General features: G+C 37.3%; 1 protein-coding gene across 7 annotated transcripts in view; it reads left to right on the top strand.

Annotated features, from left to right (window-relative positions):
• Window positions 1–18,482, top strand: part of DMD (dystrophin) — a 1,602,346-nt gene that overhangs the window by 1,552,622 nt on the left and 31,242 nt on the right. For 6 of the 7 annotated variants that reach the window (XM_069463910.1, XM_069463912.1, XM_069463911.1 and 3 more), the window contains one exon: window positions 913–1,071. The exons of the other annotated variant lie outside the window; for it this stretch is intronic. In XM_069463910.1, the coding sequence (XP_069320011.1) occupies window positions 913–1,071 (159 nt within the window). The remainder of the gene's footprint in view (window positions 1–912; window positions 1,072–18,482) is intronic. 7 annotated transcript variants of the gene reach the window in all.

An 18,482-nucleotide genomic window follows, 5' to 3' on the forward strand; every position in this document is an offset into this window, starting at 1 on the left:
CTTAATGATATCTAACCAGAAACAAAGAGCTTTAGCCTCTTATTAAGAATAAAATGAAATTCTTATCATAACTTAAAGGTAAATAGGGCTTTTAGGAGCTTAGAGCAATGCATTCAGAAAAGTTTCTCCTATATATTAGACAGTTCCTAGTTTCCAGGAAAGATTGCAGCCACCTCCCAAAATATAAGCCTTTTTGTCTCCTTCTCCCCTCAGATTAATCCTTAAAACCATTATGTATCAATAAAAAATAAAAAATAACTAAAAAATGAAATGTTAAAAAAAAACTCTGAGGAATGAGTGTTTGGTCAGTCACCTTAATGTCTTTTTTCTCAATTTTTGTTTTTCTATCTAAAAAATATTTGCACAAAACTATCATTCATCTACAGTTTAATTATTGTTATCCTCTTGCCTCCATGACTTTTATAAGTTAGAACTGGCTTACTGAAGCCACACTTTTTGGTTGCATCACCTTGTACTTAGGAAAATACTGACTCTATTATAAGGGCTGCAGCTTTCTTCCTAGTCAGTATCAACAAGCGTGGCTGAGTGAACACATTATCTCAACAGGCTTGGTAGCCAAAGCATTATACCATTATTATGTGTTTTAATATTTATTAATTATTAGCTAACTGTTGACATAGAGTCCCAGCATTTCTGTAGTTCTGCCTTTCATTTATCCATGTAAATAGGCCAATCAATTTCACTCGAAAATTTGAGCAAGAAACACTTTGAATTGTCACTGGTAGGATGGTAGACCACAACCTCAACAGTAGCAAAAGGTCTTTAGAAAAAGGTCTAATTAATTGTTAAGAGCAAATAAATGTTTCTATTTTCAAATACACACCCGAGTCCCTGCCTCCCAAAGCAAAATAAGGGGGGGAAAAAACCAAAACCTTTGATTTTATTTTCCAGAGATGATGAACATTTGTTAATCCAGCATTACTGCCAAAGTTTGAACCAGGACTCCCCCCTGAGCCAGCCTCGTAGTCCTGCCCAGATCTTGATTTCCTTAGAGAGTGAGGAAAGAGGGGAGCTAGAGAGAATCCTAGCAGATCTTGAGGAAGAAAACAGGTGAGTTTTCTTTCTAGTTTGTAATTGGTATGCAGAGTGCATACACTTGCACACATAGAAGAGTGCCAGGAATCTTCACTTAGAGTCATTCTATGTCTAATTGTTTTCTAAAATAATCTGTTTAGCTCCATTTTCAGATTCTCTTTTTTGTTATCAGAAAGAAGAACATGAATGCAATAGTATGATTAAGAAATCATATTTTAGGTGTGAAGGAATTAATGCTGATGGTGGTGTTTGATTTGTTGCATGTGTCTCCAAGGCTTCGATTTTATATTTGAGAATAGAATTTAAGAAAAATACAGGTTATTTAATATTATATAATTTTTACATGTGTTTGGCCATATTATCTATCACTAAAATTTAAGATAGTAGGCTCGCTGGCTTGGTCATGTTTGGGAACAAATTATTTCATCTTGTTTTTCATCATCAAGCACAGAAATCATCACTTATGCTCACCATCATAGCGGATTAGTGAGACAGTTCCACTTGTCAGCATCACCTGCAAAAGATGTTCATGTAAAAATAATAGAAATTGTAGAAGAGGAAAAAGACTAAAGAAATCTCACAATGACTGCAGAGAGGACAAAGATGTAAAAATCTGGGGTATTGTGTGGTGTCAGGGTAATGCAAATCATTGGACTTTTACTTTTGTATTACATTTATCATATCACAGATCCCTTGGTTTAAAAAGCCTTTGCACATGATCTCTTCTAACTTGTAGTGTTCCTTCTTCAGACACATGCCACCAGGCAAGTCTTTAGAGTTGCTCAAATTTGCAGGACTTGAGTACTTTCATCTCTTTGGTTTAGCCCAAGGCACCAAGACCTCTTAATCTAGGCGACAGAGTGTGTCTGAGACCAGTGCCCTCAGGAAGTATGTCATCTCAAGATGAAAAAGCAAACTGCCATTCATCCATTGCTTCCTGCTGCCACTGCCTGCCTTCTAGCTCTTAACACCTCTCACCTGTAGCCAGTAGCTCCTTATCTGGTTGGCTCCCCTTTAGTCTCTTTCCTACCCCTCCAATAAATCCTTCATACTAACTCTAGTTGTGCATCTTTCTCGAACCAAGTCCCCTCATGGCATTTGCCCTTCATTGGATTTCTGCATGTCGAAAAAAGTCTAGCTTCTCAGCTGGGTATTTAAAACCTTCCACAGTTTTCTCTTGACCTGCTTTTTCAACTTCATCTCCTTTTTACTCCCTGTGTTCTGGCCATGCTGTTGTAGCTAGTATTTCTGAATATATCCTGCTCTCCTCTACTTTCTGGGTCAAGCTCAAGCTTGCTTCTCAGCCTAGCTGCTAACCCCCACACCTCCACTGCCATATCTGACAAAGGAGTCCTACCCATCCTCTGTGACATTGCTCAAAATAACATTCCCCACAGCACCCTGCTAGATCCCTGCAGTTGGAAGAAATCTATCTTTTGCCTATATTCACAGAACATTTTGGACCTTTCTCAGAGAACTCCTTGACAGTTTGCCTTTTTATCAGTTATTACCAGCACCTCCCTCTAATGAGATAGTGAGTGCCTTTGGGGCAAGGACTATGTCATAATCATCTTCATGTCCCCTCAGGTGAAAACCTGAGAATACAGCAATAATATCACAGGAGTGCCATCCGGGAGATAATATTGAACTTTTCTTTGTTTTAATGATCAATTTATTTTTGGCCTTATTTTTAAGATCCTTTGGCAATGAAGACCATGGTAGATAAAATATTTTCCTCTATGTTATTGAGAATAATCAGTAGTATCCATTTATATTAAATCCTTAATTATTGTAGAGGTCAAAGTCAAATCGGAAGAAAAAGTTGCAATTGACACTGTGAATAGAATTTGATGTTACTGCAGAATAAATATATTTTTGTAGTATATGATTGTCACCATTGTATAATATATATTTTTGGCCCACTGGTCAAGAGCTCTACCTTGTTTGTTGTTTGCATACTGTCTCTCCATATCATGGCAAGTAGATCAAAGATTGTTGGTAAAGAGTATTGATAACTATCATTTATATATCATTCTATCATTTTTAGTACACTTTAATATATTGTAGGTCATTTAATCTTCCTAAAAGTTCTATCAAGAAGAGCTTGTCTCATTTCTGCGAATGAAAGATGTAGGCTCAGAGAGGTTCAAATAGCTTGCCCCAGATCTCAGTCAGCCAGTGGTAGAACTAAATTCGAATCCAGATATTTCTGACTGTAATAGCCAACTGTACCTTGGACCAGAGAATGAAGAAGAGTTGTTCTATGTGAATGTCATTTACATAGAATCATGGCATATTCCCCGGAATGTGCCTTAACTTGAGGGAATACCTGTAAGGACTAAGTGTCCCTGTATAAACCAGTTCATCTGCTTGTAATACAGTGATAAGGATGATCTCTCTCCACCATGGATGGAAAGCCATTGCAAAGATCAAGTAGGGGAGATATGACCAGATTTGTGTTTGAAAAGCTCACTGCAGTGCTGATGTAGGGACCGTGCCAAAACGAATCAGGTTGTGCAGAGGCCAAGCTTGTTTTCAGATTGGAGGCCAAGAGAGAAGGTGTAAGACCCTCCGTCTTAAAGGAATCTCTGCCTTCTACCAACTTTAGATCAGAATCATATTGCTCACTGTGAAAAGCTGTTGTAAGACTTAGAGGACAAAGGGTAGATAGAAGATGTTATATAAAACAAGTATAAAAATCAACTCAGGACAAAATTAAAGAGTGTCTCAGAAAATAAAAATAGATGCCATTTCAGAGTTAATGTCATAAAGCCTGTTAGCGAAAACTCGGCGCTTGTCCTTGAGACCGCATCAAAAGAATGAAAACAAGTGTTTTGGGGAGGAGGAAAGATAATTTTTATTACTTTGCCTGCAAAGAAGGAAAAATGGCAGACCTTCTTATCTCAAAATCCAAATTTCCTGAACATAGGCAGAAATACAGAGCTTTTAAAGGGAGGGCCCCTCAGTTGTAGGCTATTGTGGTTAACTATTCAAATCATCCCATCTCTGCCAAAGACAAAGCCTGTGAACTCTGCCAGCCTCCCACCTTGGAGGGGGTGGGCTGGCACAGGTCTTGGATAAGAACAGAAGGCCTTCCCTCTGCTCCTCCCAACCACTGGCCTGAGGTAGGGATGCAGTTCTCAAAAAGGGTAGGGGAAGTTTTAAAGAGACAGAAAATTTTTTCCTGTTTCCCCCTCCTCTAGGCCCTTCCCTCTGTTATAAGTCTTTAGATCTATATTGCTCCATTTGCAGTTCTGTTTCTGTTTTGTTTCATTAGGATGTTTTTTGGTTTGTTTTCTTTTGTTTTTTTTTGTCTATTGTTTCCTTAATGTAGCTAGTATGATCTCAGTTCTGCTTGGGCAAAAGCCTTAACTTCTTGGAAGGAGTTTCAGTCTTTCCCTTCAGCTCTAAAATATCATGATCCTCTGACAAACAGAGATTCTGTAAGTGACATACACATTTATATCAGACAGTGAATGCTTGCCAAATACAAGCTCTGGGAATTAATTTATAGAGTCCAACTTCAGAGAGCAAATAACAGGACAGGCCTTCTAGCCTGCAAGTTCCCCAAACACAAGCTCTCTGGGCTTCAGGAGTCTGACAGAGGGGAGAAGATGAATTTTAAAGCAAACAATCCTAGAAACTTGTCCCATATTTGCAAAGATAAGGAGTAATGGGACAGTGATCAGATTCCCAAAATTTTTAAAGGACTAGAAACAGGAATCAGGTAATCACCTCCTATACGGAAGATATCCAAGACCATTCCCCAAGAATGGAATGGTTTGTTCTCTGAAAGAAAGAAAAACATTACACCAGAGCTTTTTAGAGCTCCAAAATGAGGACTCTGGTGTTGATACAAGTCTTTCTGTAAGTTATCTTGACCTTCAAGAAAAGGTCAGGATGAGCTTCCTTCTTTTTCCCTCCACTTTGTCACATTTTGACCTCCTGCCAAATCCCAAAGAAATGTCTCTACAGAGCTCCCATCCTGAAAACAGCATGTGTGGTTTTCTTTGCTCTGTCCTCTCCTGTCTTCTTTGCAGCTCTGCACAAGGAGCTTCAGAGCCATAGCTTTGCCTTCAGGACAGGTGAATTCGAAGTTGCTTAAGGAGCCTTTAACTTGCCATTTCCTGTCCTTCCCCTGAGAAAGCCCAGGAAGTCATTAGATGCCCTCTCTCTGCACCTGCCAAGTCAAAGTTGGGCTTTGTAACCTGACAAATACTAGTATACTTTTAGAGAAAATGGGAAAGGATATTTAAAATCGAGATTATCTCAAATCCTTTGGATGTGTATTTACTACACCTGTGTGTATTTTGTGTTCCTTTATTCTGTATCTATGACTTATCTCCACATAACAGCAAAGGAGAGAGGCTTGGAGACCCCCATTCCTGACTAGATACGTTATTAAATTCTGTTAATTATTTTTCATGATACTTCCCTGCAATCCCCTGGGAAAACAGAGGATGGCTGTTTTAGAAATGTCTCAGAGGTATCTTATCTCTGTCTTAGAATTCCATTTTTTCCAAATTGTTACTCATAACATTCAATAAATATTTGTTGAATAAATTAAATGAAGCTGAATGTATTTTAATTGTAGCATACATATATGTACTTTTGACTAAAATTCTTTTAAAAACCTAATTTTGTAGAGAAAAGCCTTTCAAGGGCTTTTTTTTTCTGCTCACTATTCAAAATACTTCCCTTTTTCAAACTGCCTTGATTAGCACCAAGCATCACTTTGTCATAAATTTAGAATGTTAGTAATTCATTTTCCAAATCCCAGGCACTATATGTCTCTCCCTTTGGCATTCTCTGATCCTTGGTTTATGCCACAAGTTTTGAGGCTAAAGGTCTGAGCAAAAGCTAAATCTGACTGCGATTTTCTGATAGTATCTCTCATAGGTTTAGATGACTAATGAAATCAGTGAGCTATCCAATCTTTAATGTTTCATTTCTGCATAATATCTCTCCCTCATTACTACAGATAATTCAGATTCATCTTTATTTGGTAGAGACCAGTTAGATGTTGAGAATTTGCCCCTTAGCACTGCAAACTCAAAGTTTACTTTTTTCCTGCATAGATTAAAATCTGTAATCTCCTGACTTGAATCTGTAGTGTTCAAATACAGAGATGTATTTTTCTCTGCACTATCTAAATGAACCAAAGCTTGCTCTGAAATTCAAGGGTATGATCCTAGCAATGAAAAGGTAGGCTTTATGAGAGACAAAGACTCATTGTTATTCTACTACCTGCACAGCAAATTGATTACATTGTCCCCAAGTGGAAAGGGCAGGTAAATACTAACCTGATTCACCATAAAGTTTAAAGTTAATTTAAGTTGTTAATAGATGTTATATAACAAGAGGGAACTCTATGGATTCTTAGTTTCTACCTATTCAGCACCTTTCATATGTCTTGTTGGGCAATCAGACCTTAGGAAGCCTAGATTTGAGCTTTCCTTTCTTTCTTTAAATTCTTCCAATGATTGTGCAAGATTATTAATGTTTATATTCAAATAAGTTCTAGATCAGTTACTCTTACCACTGAATTAAACTCACTGGAAGTCATGATTCTGTTGCTTTACCTTGTAAATGACCTGATGACTTTGGGCTTGGTCTAGGAGTTATCAATTTTTATATCTTCAGAACATCTGTATTCAATGTTTTCCATTAGGTCTTTGTGTGAGTCTCAATTGATGGTGAGAAGATAGCCAAGAAGAGAAGCTAAATGCATTAGGAGTGAGCATTCCCAGCCAAGGGAGGAATATAAACAAAGGTGTCAGGGTGAGGAATAGCAGAGTATATTTGGGGAAACTGCAGTTGTATTAATTTTTTTAACAAGGCAAACAATGGAAGGAGATGAGGCTGGCCAGATCGGCAAGGCCAGGTTGGGAAGGGCATGGTGCCATGCTGAAAAATTTCTGCCTTCTCCCCTATTACAGAGAACCCCTCAAGGGTGTAAGCCAGGAGTGATGCCATTATATTGACATTTGTAAACATCACTCAGGCAGCTACATGCAAGGTGACTTGAAAAGAACACTACTTGCACAAGGAAATCAAGTTGGGAAGTTGCATGGAAGCTCAGGAAAGAGATGATTAGGGCTTTAAGTAAGGTAATAGAAATGGAACAGACAGGCTGGATTTGAGTGATATTTCTGGGGAGGGGTAGAGCTGTTTGATTTGGTGGTTTCATGAGTCTAGGGAGGAAAGGAATGATTCATGGGTCTGGGGACTGCACAATGAGATGACAGTTGTTTGTAACTGGGACTGATGACTCAGGAGGAGTAGCAGCAGGTCTGTCCTTTAATTCAGCAGTATTTATGGAGGTCCTTCCTGCAAGGGCTGAGTGGCTGTAAAATGATTAATAGGGTATGGGGAGGTGGAGTTGAAGTCCTGGTGACATCCTCATTTGTAGATAACTGACAGTCTGTGAGAAATAGAACTTTGAAGCTTGCAGGAGAGGCATGCAAGTGTGAGGTCTGTGGGTCACCAGCTAGGTGGTGGTTGAAATGGTGAGAGTGAATTTATCTACCCAGGGAGTATGTAGCAGAAGGATAACACTGGGTTTGGTAGAACTCTGGAAGATTTGACATTAAAATGTTTATTTAATGACTTTTCTTTTTCAATAGAGAATACATGCATATTATATAAGATCCAAAGGGTTCAAAAAAGCTTGTAGAGAAAAGTGAGCTTTTTTTCACTCTTATCCCCTGGCTGTGGTGTTACTACCTTTATTGATTCCTCATGTATCCTTCCAAAGATATTCCCTGCACATGCAAATCTTTACAAATATATTTGTGGTTGTTGGGATTACTTCACACAGCATTGTGCAGTATTCACTGTGGTCTTCTCTTTTTACTTAAAAATCCCTAATTACTTTTCACATGCTGGAGGAATGTGACAGAAGAAGAGGGAAGGAGAGCTTGGGAATGATGGGAGCATTTTCCCAGAGGAGACAGGAGAGAGAGGGGTTAAGGGATCTAGGGTACAGGAGGAAGTAGTGGCCTTGAATGGGAGAAGGACCACCTCTGAAGACAATGTGGTAGGTGAGGAATTTGGGGTGAAGAAGCTGAGAGGAAGGGGATGATGGAGTGAATGTCAAAATGTCCAGTAGACATCATGGAAATTAGTACAGACTGATTCCCACAGCTGTTCCCACATTTTTTTAAGTTGGATGGGGGAAAGTGTGGTATATGAGAAATTTAACAAAACTAGATATTCATGTCACTTGGAAACACAGGCCCTAAAACAAAGGGCCGCAGAGCCTTCTTTAGATAAAAGGAGCTGGTTTGAGCATATAATCAGACAGCCAAGACCTTTTATAGGAAGGACGAAGAAAAGCTGAAGGACATACACGTCACATTTAAGAAGCTGTATGGAATTGGGTCAGCCATCTCAGCTCGACTCAGGCAAGGAGGATAGGTACATGTGGTGGGATGGAGTAACCATGATTCAGAGGCTAAGTTTCTAACTAGCAGAGCCAATGTAATGAAATTTGTTTCAGTTTATCCAGAGTTAAACAAAGTCTGGGGGAACTGATTCATATTATCCAGTTCATGAAAGTGAATGGATAATCCAGAATGACAGTTTATTTCACAACTTTATCCTGGTTATCGTTCTTTTTAACTACCTTGTTGTAGTAAATGTATTAAGGTCACCTTAAAGCTTTTGGGGGGGACAACATGGGGTTTAAATATAGAAACTAGATCCATTAAAATTAGGAATATATATTTTTAAGAGACTGGAGTTATCACTCCATTCCAAGGTCTTATGACTTAGAATCCAGTGTCTTAGAAATCCGAATAAAAAATCAAATTGTTTTCTGGTGAGCTTAGAATCTTGGCATAGGAAGTTGAAAGGTCATGAGGACTGCTTCATACTGCAGAAAAATGGAAGTACGTCTCTGGTGATTAGAATAGTCACAGCTTACAGGTCTAGCTGCCATCTCCCTAAAACAGGCCGGTTAAGAGCCGACGTTCTTACAATCCAATTTCCCTTTTTAGATTTCCCATGAAGACCCTCATCCTCCTTTTGGCTTTCATTACCAGACCATTCTGCTACAGTAGAATTGATTATGGTCATAACTTTCTTTAGTTACTTTCCAGGCCTGAGGATGTAATTCCATTCAATTTTGCAGATAGTTATTGAATGCTTAATGTGGTTTTAAAATTGCAGGGATCACAAAGATGGATAAGCCTTGGTTCTTACCCTCATGGAGCTCAAAATTTAATAAAAGACATTAAAATATAAACAACTAATTATAACCTGGTGTTACAAGTGCTCTGGGGGCACAGAGGTGAATGATTAGTTCTGAGGGAGTAGAGAGACCTTCATGAAAGAAGTCTAAGGTTAAAGACTGAATAGCAGTTTTCCAGGCTAATAGAGGGGGGAAGAATAAACTTTCCAGATTGATGGAGCAGTCAATAATGTGTGGCATGGAATAAGGAGAATAAGAGAACAGTAGATAGAGACTACTCTTTAAAAGAATTTATCCATTGTACAAAGGAGTTTGGATTTTAGCCTAGAAGCAGCTTTGAACAGTGAAGGCTTTTTGGAGAAGGGAAGATTGAGAAAAGTAATTGTAGGCAGGGAAGTAAAGCCATGGAGGTAAAAGTATACTGGAACAGTCCATTAATAGATGACCAGGTTCTTCGGCAAGTAAATAAGGGATGGAGAAATTGGAAGGTCACTGAATGAATGAGACTAGGGGAGGAGGGAGAAGGAGGAATCTGATGATAAGGAATTTTTAAATTTGTTAACTGGGAAATGATCATTTAAAAACCAACAAAAAAACCAGATAGTACACACAGGAAAAACTACTGATTTATAAAGGGTCAGTGCATGGAGAGAAAGAGCTATGTATCAGGCATACTGAGTTTTACTTGCCTGAGGACATGCAAGTAGAAATTTCCTATATTAATTTGATGTATTCACTTTTCAAAAGGGATTTCAAAAAAAGAAGGCCATAACAGTAAGATTCCTGCAGTATAAATAATAGTTCAATGAACATCATAGGTATTAGCATAGTTCATATGACTGAACTTCAAATTTGGTCTGAGCTTCCCTGTAGCCAGGGAGACAAGAGGAAACTATCTCTTAATGTTGAATGAAAGAAGCATGCAACATCCTAAACAAACATTATAGTTTTTCTGGCTCTACATAATAGTAACAACAAAAACAAATAATTGTCCTTTGAGTTCTTGCTATGGACGGGAACTGTTCTTGAGTACATGTGAAATCCTATTTAATCCTTAAAAGAGCCCTACAAAGGAGAGGCTGTTTCCAGAAGACCGTAGCACAGAAAATGAAGTATGCTTCATACAGCTAGCAAGAAATGGGACCTGTGTTCAAACTCAGGTGGTCCTGAAACCAGTGTTATACTTGATGTGATCATTGGCTAGTGTCCTTATCAACATTTTTGTAACAAAGACCAAGGGAAATCTTATGTGGCTGTTTCTAGTGGCCTTTGATAATTGTGGAAAGCTTAACATTAAAGACCAAAGATATCATGACAGTTCTCCAAGGATAAAGGTCACAGTTGCCAAAAATGTGTTCTGCAGAATACATCTGAGATACTCTAAGAAAAATGATTCTTAGGACACATAAACTTTGGAAGCACTTGTATTGGTAAGTCATAATTACACTGGCATTTACGTTGAGGAGTTTAGAAGTAAAGAAACCTGATTAGCTTTGTTTAACCCAATGTTGCTCACACTTACTTGACTTCAAGCTCAATTGTAAAGTTATATGGAACACACCTTGGTAAAGAAATTCAAGTCTGTACTAAACTTTGAAAACTAGTCAAGAAGGTAACATAGTTGGCTTCTACCGTAGTTGTTGGGAAGCCTAGTCATTGTCTTTCTGGGGACATCAGAAAGACATCAGAAGTAACTATAACATGTGCCTACATACAAACCCTGGATTTTTCTCACAAAAGTAACTTTTGATGTGCTCTAGTAGTGAAACAATTGCCCTGTATACTTAGAAACTAGAATGATTAGGTCTGGAAAATCCAAAGATAGGTATTAAATCATCTCCCATGACCATAGAAAATTCTTTGTACCCTTTTTGTGGAATATCCCACTGAATAACCTGGCTTTTCAGTCAAACCACAAGAAAAATTTCCACTAGGAACTTGACACAATTAACTTGCTATCTGGAGTTCTTACTTCTTAACCGATTGAACTTTGAAAGACGTTTACCAGACAGGAACTTTTACTTCTATCCCAATTACTATTGAATCTTTCCTTTTAAGTAGTTAGATGCAAAGGCCAGTTGTTGCTGGAGGCTAATCATGGATTGTGATTTAAAAGTATATCATGAATACATCGGAAGACATTTCTCCTTTATCTTATAACAGGAGTGCAGGTGTAGCTTTCGTCTTAAACTAAGATTAAGGTATCAGTTAAAAAGATGTGTAGCTGATATATGGTCCTGTGTAATGCTATGTGAGGAAGCTAATTCCTTTCTTGGCACTGAAATTTCAAAGAGGATGCATGATCAATATATCAACTTCATGTGGCTCGATGCTTAGCAAGTTCCGGTTTGTAGAGCTCATGGCTGATGGAGACATCCAGGAAAATGTCTGGAGTTTTAGAAGAGAAGTCCGGATTGAGTAGTAATGAGTTGGGGGCAGGAATCTTGGTCTTAGAGAAGGTGGAAGCCTAAGGGTGGAATAGATAGTGTTCTCCTAGGAAGACAGTATATACAGGAAGAAGACCAAGGACCTCCTGCGGTACTTGACTGTAATTGGGTATGCCCAGTTCTCCATGAGCAACCCAGTCAGAAATGGTTTCCTGATGTTACATATTACTTATGTAAATGGATGGCTTCTGCAGATGGCTAAACTCTTCCATTTTATTTTTTTACGATCTTAAGAATTAAAAGATGACTTTTTCTCATGTCTTAATGTTCTGGGTTATCTTATAGTACCACTCTGTCAGCTGTAACTACAGGTCATAAGTAAGTTCATATATCCTTTTCCTATAATATCCTAGTAAATCAAGGTGATAATTTCAAAGATAAAAATAACCTGTGTTTTTAGCTATAACAGTGAGCATGATTCCCAGTCTTTTTGCATTCATGTAAGGTTTGTTACCATGGTGGAACTAAACAATATCCCACACACTAGAATGTGAGCTCTTCAAGGGTAAGGGACAATGTCTCATTTCTATCTTTATCTCTACAGTGCTGGGTGCATGTGTTGTGTAAATGAAGGGATGAATACCTTTTGGAGTTTTCCTGTTACTTGATGGATTTTTTTTTTAGTCAATTTTCAACTGTCTTCCTTGTTTTTCTCTTTTCTTATGTTACTGTTCTTTCCCTAAATACTTTAGTATACCTGTGTAGGTTATGATATCATTTTCCATCAGACTGAAAACAGATAAGTTGTTTAGGTTAACCCAGACTTAAGCATTTCCTGAGCTTCTTTTTGGGCTTTTTTAAAAACTCATCATCTGAAAACATTTAGTAGACATAGATAATTCTGTAGACATGTACATACCATTTTTCTTTCATGTACATAGACTAAAATGTGATTTCGCTATCATAGGAGCAAGCATTAGAAAATTATTGTCTTCACTGGGGAAATATCTTTTGTGCTACAAGAAATAGGATTTTAAATCTAGAACTTAGTTTTTTATAAGAGCTTTATGGAGATATAATGCTCATATCATACAATTTACCATTTAAAGTGTATAATTTACTAGTTATTAGTATATTCACAGAGTTGTGCAACCATCAGCACACAATTAATTTTAGAACATTTTAAATTCTTAAATCCCCAAAAAGAAACCCATGCCCATTTTCAATCACTCCCCATTTCTCCCACAACTGCCCTCCCCAACCCCAGCCATTGATAATCACTAATCTACTTTCTGTCTCTATGAATTTGTTTATTCTGGACCTTTCATGTAAATAGAATAATACAATATATGGTCTTTTGTGATTGGCCTCTTTCACTTAGCATAATCTTTTAAAAGGACATCTATGTTGTAGCCTGTATAAGTACTTCATTCTTTTTTAATGCCGAATTACATTCTATTGTATGAATATATCAAGTTTTTCAATCCATTCATCAGTTGATGGACATTTGGGTTGTTTCCACTTATTGGCTATTATGAATAATGCTGCTATGAGCATTCATGTATGAGTACTGGGACTTATTTTAAAGAAATGATTCTGTAGTTTCTGTCCTTGCATTAGAGGAGGCCATAGGATCAGCTATGGCCAGAGTGTACAGCAGTGCATACCAGGAAGTGAAAAATAGGCCATTGAGTTTAATTTATTGCAAGAACTTAAGGCCAAGTCTAACTGCGCATGAGGGACTCAAGCTGGGACCCACAAAGCTTAAAATCATGATTCTTCTAGAGACTGTTAAGGCTTTTTGCTGACCACAGACAATGAAAGTTTGATATTTTGCTGTATTTGTCTGAAAATGGAAACACACTTTGGTACTATTCGTAGGGACTAGACTTCCCCACCTCTAAAACCTCTCCAGTCCTAGTTTGCTTTTTGAATGGTGAAGACCAGCCATGGCCATTTTTGTCTTGGGTTTTGTTTGTCTGCCTTATTTCCAGATATAATGATTAGGATTTCTTACGAATTCTTCTCCTCCTTTGTCGTACTTTTGATTAATACCTTTATTCTATAGACAATAATGTGTTAGTCCCTGATCAGGAATTTGTGAAAAATATCTCAGTCATTAAAGATAAAAAAAAACCAAAGCCAGTTAATACTGTCTGGTTCTGTCTCTTGGAACTTGAACAAGCTGTAGATCTATGTGTCAAGGACATATCCAAAAAAGAATACACCTAGATTCATTAACCCTGTAGACTTGGTTCCTATATTGTATTCCAACAGTAACCTATGGACATAATTTGACGGTTTTGTCACATGCCTAATGTATTTGGTCAAATCAAAGGAAATCTCATCCTAATAATATTAACTCATTGATTTCATTTTGTCCAGATGCTCAGCTGTGAGAAACTTTACTAAAGCACAGAGGATGGAAGATATACAATAATCCCAAATTTGGGGGTGGCTACAAAATAGTCAGAGGCTAGAACTAAAGTATACATAGGGCAAATATTGAGTTATGAATCACTTTCTGCACACTGTACGAGCTTATTTTCTGCCAACCTCAGTAAATCTTAGTAGATTGCTTTCATTTCAGATAATTTAAGTGCTTTCTTTTTATAGGAAGTTTTCAGCACACCTGAGGTAACAACAACAACAGTAATAGTAACCACTATTTATTGAATACTTAGCATGGGATGGGCATGGCTCTAAGAAAGTTTTACATAGAATTTAGACCATGATGGCTGTTTAATCCTCATAATGGGATTAGTGATTGAGTCAGTTACTTAGCCTCAGCAAGTGGCAGAGGCAAGTCATAAACAAGGTCTTTCTGACTCCAAGACCATCTCTCAAACCCTTTTCTAATTCTCTCCTCAGTCATGGGTGGTAAAAAGCACCAAAAAGGCAACATGTCAAAAAAATTATATTGTTCAACCTTTCTCCTGATGGGATAAGCTTTTTTTTTCTTATTTACATGATTTGACATACTTTGACAACTCTTTTAAAATGCGGATATTGGCCAGGCCCAGTGGCTCGCTTCTGTAATCCCATCACTTTGAGAGGCCAAGGTGGGAGGATTACTTGAGGCCAGGAGTTTGAGACCAGCCTGAGCAAAACAGTGAGACCCCATCTCTACAAAAAATTTAAAAAATAGCTAGATGTGGTGATGTGTGCCTGTAGTCCCAGCTACTCAGAAGGCTGGGATTGCTTGAACCCAGGAGTTCAAGGTTACAGTGAGCTATGATCACACCACTGCACTCTAGCCTAGGTGACAGAGTGAGACCCTGTCTCTAAATAAAAAAATAAAAATAAAATAAAATGCAGATATTGCTAGAATAAATGGCATATTATTATAAAATCCCAGTAAAGTTTAAATGTCTTATATAAAACCTTTATACTGAGCAAATTTCATTAGGAAAGAGGTTAGAATTGAGAGATCAGAATGCTTTAAAGGGGGAAAGTAGTTAAGAAAAGAATTAGAAACAAGAACCTAGAGGGAGTCTTGTCATTTTTACTGTTTTGCTTAAGGCTGCCCTAAAATATGCATACTCTTACTTCCCATCCTGTGAGCTTCTCCTTAATTAACACTGGTAATGCCAAGGCACATTAATATCCTTTTCTACCGAGTGTAGGGGTATTTTTGACTTTGTGTTTAATACAATTTTACAATACAGTTTTAAATATTTTTATTGTAATTGAAAAGGCTCTGTGAAATTTCCAGTTTTTAAAATGCATCATGCTTGCAGAATTTGCCTTTTGTTTTTAGGAAACTGCTAATTTGCTAAATTTATAGTTGCTGTAATAGTTGTATATGATTTACTACATTTGCCTGAATCAAGATTGATGGAGAGGATTTAGCTGCTTTTAATACTGTATGAGGATAAAGCCAGATTTCTTTGGGCCTATTGCTTTTATATGCAGACCTTTGTAGTTGTTCCACTTTATGAAATAGACCCTGTGTATGCTTATGCTTTGGTATACATTTTAATGTGTAGTACTGTTAAGAAGACATTGATCACTGGAAAGTGACCTTCATTTCTCTATTTCAAAAATATCATTATACAACTATATAATTATGCATAGGAGGGAAGTTTCATTTAAAGAGTAGATGACCTACACTGAAATCACTTGACCTCTATAAATTAATATAAATTACGCAAAGATTGCTGTAATGTTTTTTATCATACATGCTAGTTATGACTGGTACAGGGGCAGTCATACATCATTGCTAAAGGGGCCAGGTGCTTTCTTGTTTTCAGCAGGTACAGGTAAAGCAATAAGCCATGCCAATTTGATTCATCTCTTATGTCTAATAGTTGGTTAGGAAATTTTTTTTTAGTGTAAATTTGTATCTGGACAACCACGTTTATATACTTTATGACATAAAATTAATCAGATACATCTACATCGTTGTAGAATGGAGGGACTTTTTAGCTCTATGGAGAATAAGAAATTAATAATGGATGGGAGACTTTTTTTTTTAGGATGACTGGCTGCAGGAAGAAATTGTAGTGACAAAAGCCATGTGCAGTGAATTTGAATTAGTGTTCTTTAGGGAGCTACCCAAGAAATATAATTTACAAGATAATCAAGAACGTAAATAGATTCTCTGTGGAGTCATTGTCTGATCACTGACATATATTCATCTGCATTGAAATGACTTAATGACTACATTCTAACAATTAGAAAACCAATAGGGGTGAGATGTACATGTATAACTTCAAGAAAAGCAAAATATATATCGGTAACAATATAAATCAATAGCTAACTGGTAAAACGAGTAAACCGTGTACTTGTGATTAAACTTCAAAACAACTTATCTTGGAACAGTGGTAAGTATCTTATTGATCATTTATGAGATTGATCTCCCCTATATGCCTTATAATTTATCAAAAAATCTAGCATTATGGTATACTTTTTAAAGTATTGGCATAAATGTTTTAAATATAAGAAAATGACTTAATTCATAAAAGCTAGATGGCTCCATTTCCCAACCCCTAAAAAATATGCCCTAACATAGCTCTGTGACCATGACCACACTTATTAGAAAACATTTACTAAAAGTCATCTCTAATTCAACCTCTTCAGCATCAATTCTTCTTGATAATTCTCACAAATACTTTTTGTTTGTTTTATTTTTATTTTTTTATTTCAGCATATTATGGGGGTACAAAGGTTTAGGTTACATATATTGCCTTTGCCCCACCCAAGGCAGAGTTTTAAGCATGTCCATCCCCCAGACGGTGCACATCGCACCCATTAGGTTTGAATATACCCATCTTGCCCTTCACTGGATGAATGTTACTACTAAAGAGCTAAAAGTAGATCTCATAAACATTTATAAGTATCTTAAGAGAGAATTTAGACTCAAATCAAAGAACTTTGTATTTTACTTGGTTGTTGGCCAAGATGCCTCTTTCGAGCCATTTCTGGCTTTTAGAGCCTTTGGCATGATAACTTGTCCTAACTCAGAGCTTCAGGAGGAAAAACTAGTCCCTCAAAACCAAGATTGCTATTGAGCTTACTAAGAGGTTTATGTATGTCACGTGTTTGTTTAGGAGAAAGGCATTTGTTTGGCTCATTTAATCCTAGTCTAGTGAATTAAGGTTTTGAATTAATACTGAGGGAACCTTGACTCTACATCTACAAAATCGGCGTGTCCTGTTAGGCTTCTGATTAAGATGGCCTTAGCTCTTGCTCTAAGTCATCTTCCTCTGCTCCTACCATTTATCCAGTGGTAGATAATATATGCAGTAAAAAATGAAATAAAAAAGACATAGCTGGATTTTAAAGCAAGGTGAACATCTATGCGGACCAGAAATGAGAAGAGAAAAAATAAAAAGCAAAGCAGGGCACAGTGAGCAGCAAGTGGGGCTAAGTCTGTGGGCTTTCACCTTCTGCTGTAATAACAGGGATTGAAATTCTCCTTACAAGGTGGGGAACCAGAGCCAGGACTACTATTTGAAATCAGGGCCCTGTAAAAACATACCTGAAGCAATACATGCACATACACACTCATACTTAAAAGGAACATGAAAAAGAACAATTTTGACACTTCAGGGAACTAGAGGTTATATGCAGCCATGAACCTAATGCATAGAACTGAGGGAGGAGGTGAAGAGTGTAGTTGGGAAGGAGAGCATCACAGCCTTGAAACCAGGACATGAACCAATCTGCCTACTGCCTGGTAATGAAATGGTGATATCTCCATATCACTCAATGTAGGAGCTACAAACCACCAATATAAGCTCTAGTTCTAGACTATAGGCTTCTGAGTGTGGATGGGGCAGCCACAAAACCACTTGACAGAAAGAGAGAGAGAGATGAGTTAGAAGGAGAAGAAAATACAAAGGAAAATACACAAAATATAACAGAAAACACATGCACACACACACACGCATGCATGCACACACACACAGACATATTGCAAAATATGTCTCCAAACCAGGATCCAAAACACATAAAGAAGTGAAATAGCCCCCCCAAAAATTAGCCATCACAGGCTGAATTAAGTCTCGGTGAAAGTAAAATGATAAAACAGTACAACAAAGATTGTTTTTTAAGTCCATTTAGGGTGCCCAAAGACATAAATAACGGAATACCATTCACTAAAATAATAAGAAACTAAGGAACAAATGGATAGAGCAGATAGATCTGAAAAAAAGATATCTTTGCCTGTAAACTGAAGTTACTAAACTCAATAGACAGGATAAATTCTAGGCTGGACCCAGGTAGAGAAGGTAAGGGAATTAGAAGATGATGCTGAGGACTTTACTATGCACAGCACTAAGAGAAAAAGAAAAGACAAATAAATGAACAATTAAGTGAAATGGAGAATTGACCACAAGCCT

The sequence above is a fragment of the Eulemur rufifrons genome, chromosome 30, assembly GCF_041146395.1.
Source record: "Eulemur rufifrons isolate Redbay chromosome 30, OSU_ERuf_1, whole genome shotgun sequence".
In the NCBI taxonomy this organism is placed as follows: Eukaryota; Metazoa; Chordata; class Mammalia; order Primates; family Lemuridae; genus Eulemur; species Eulemur rufifrons.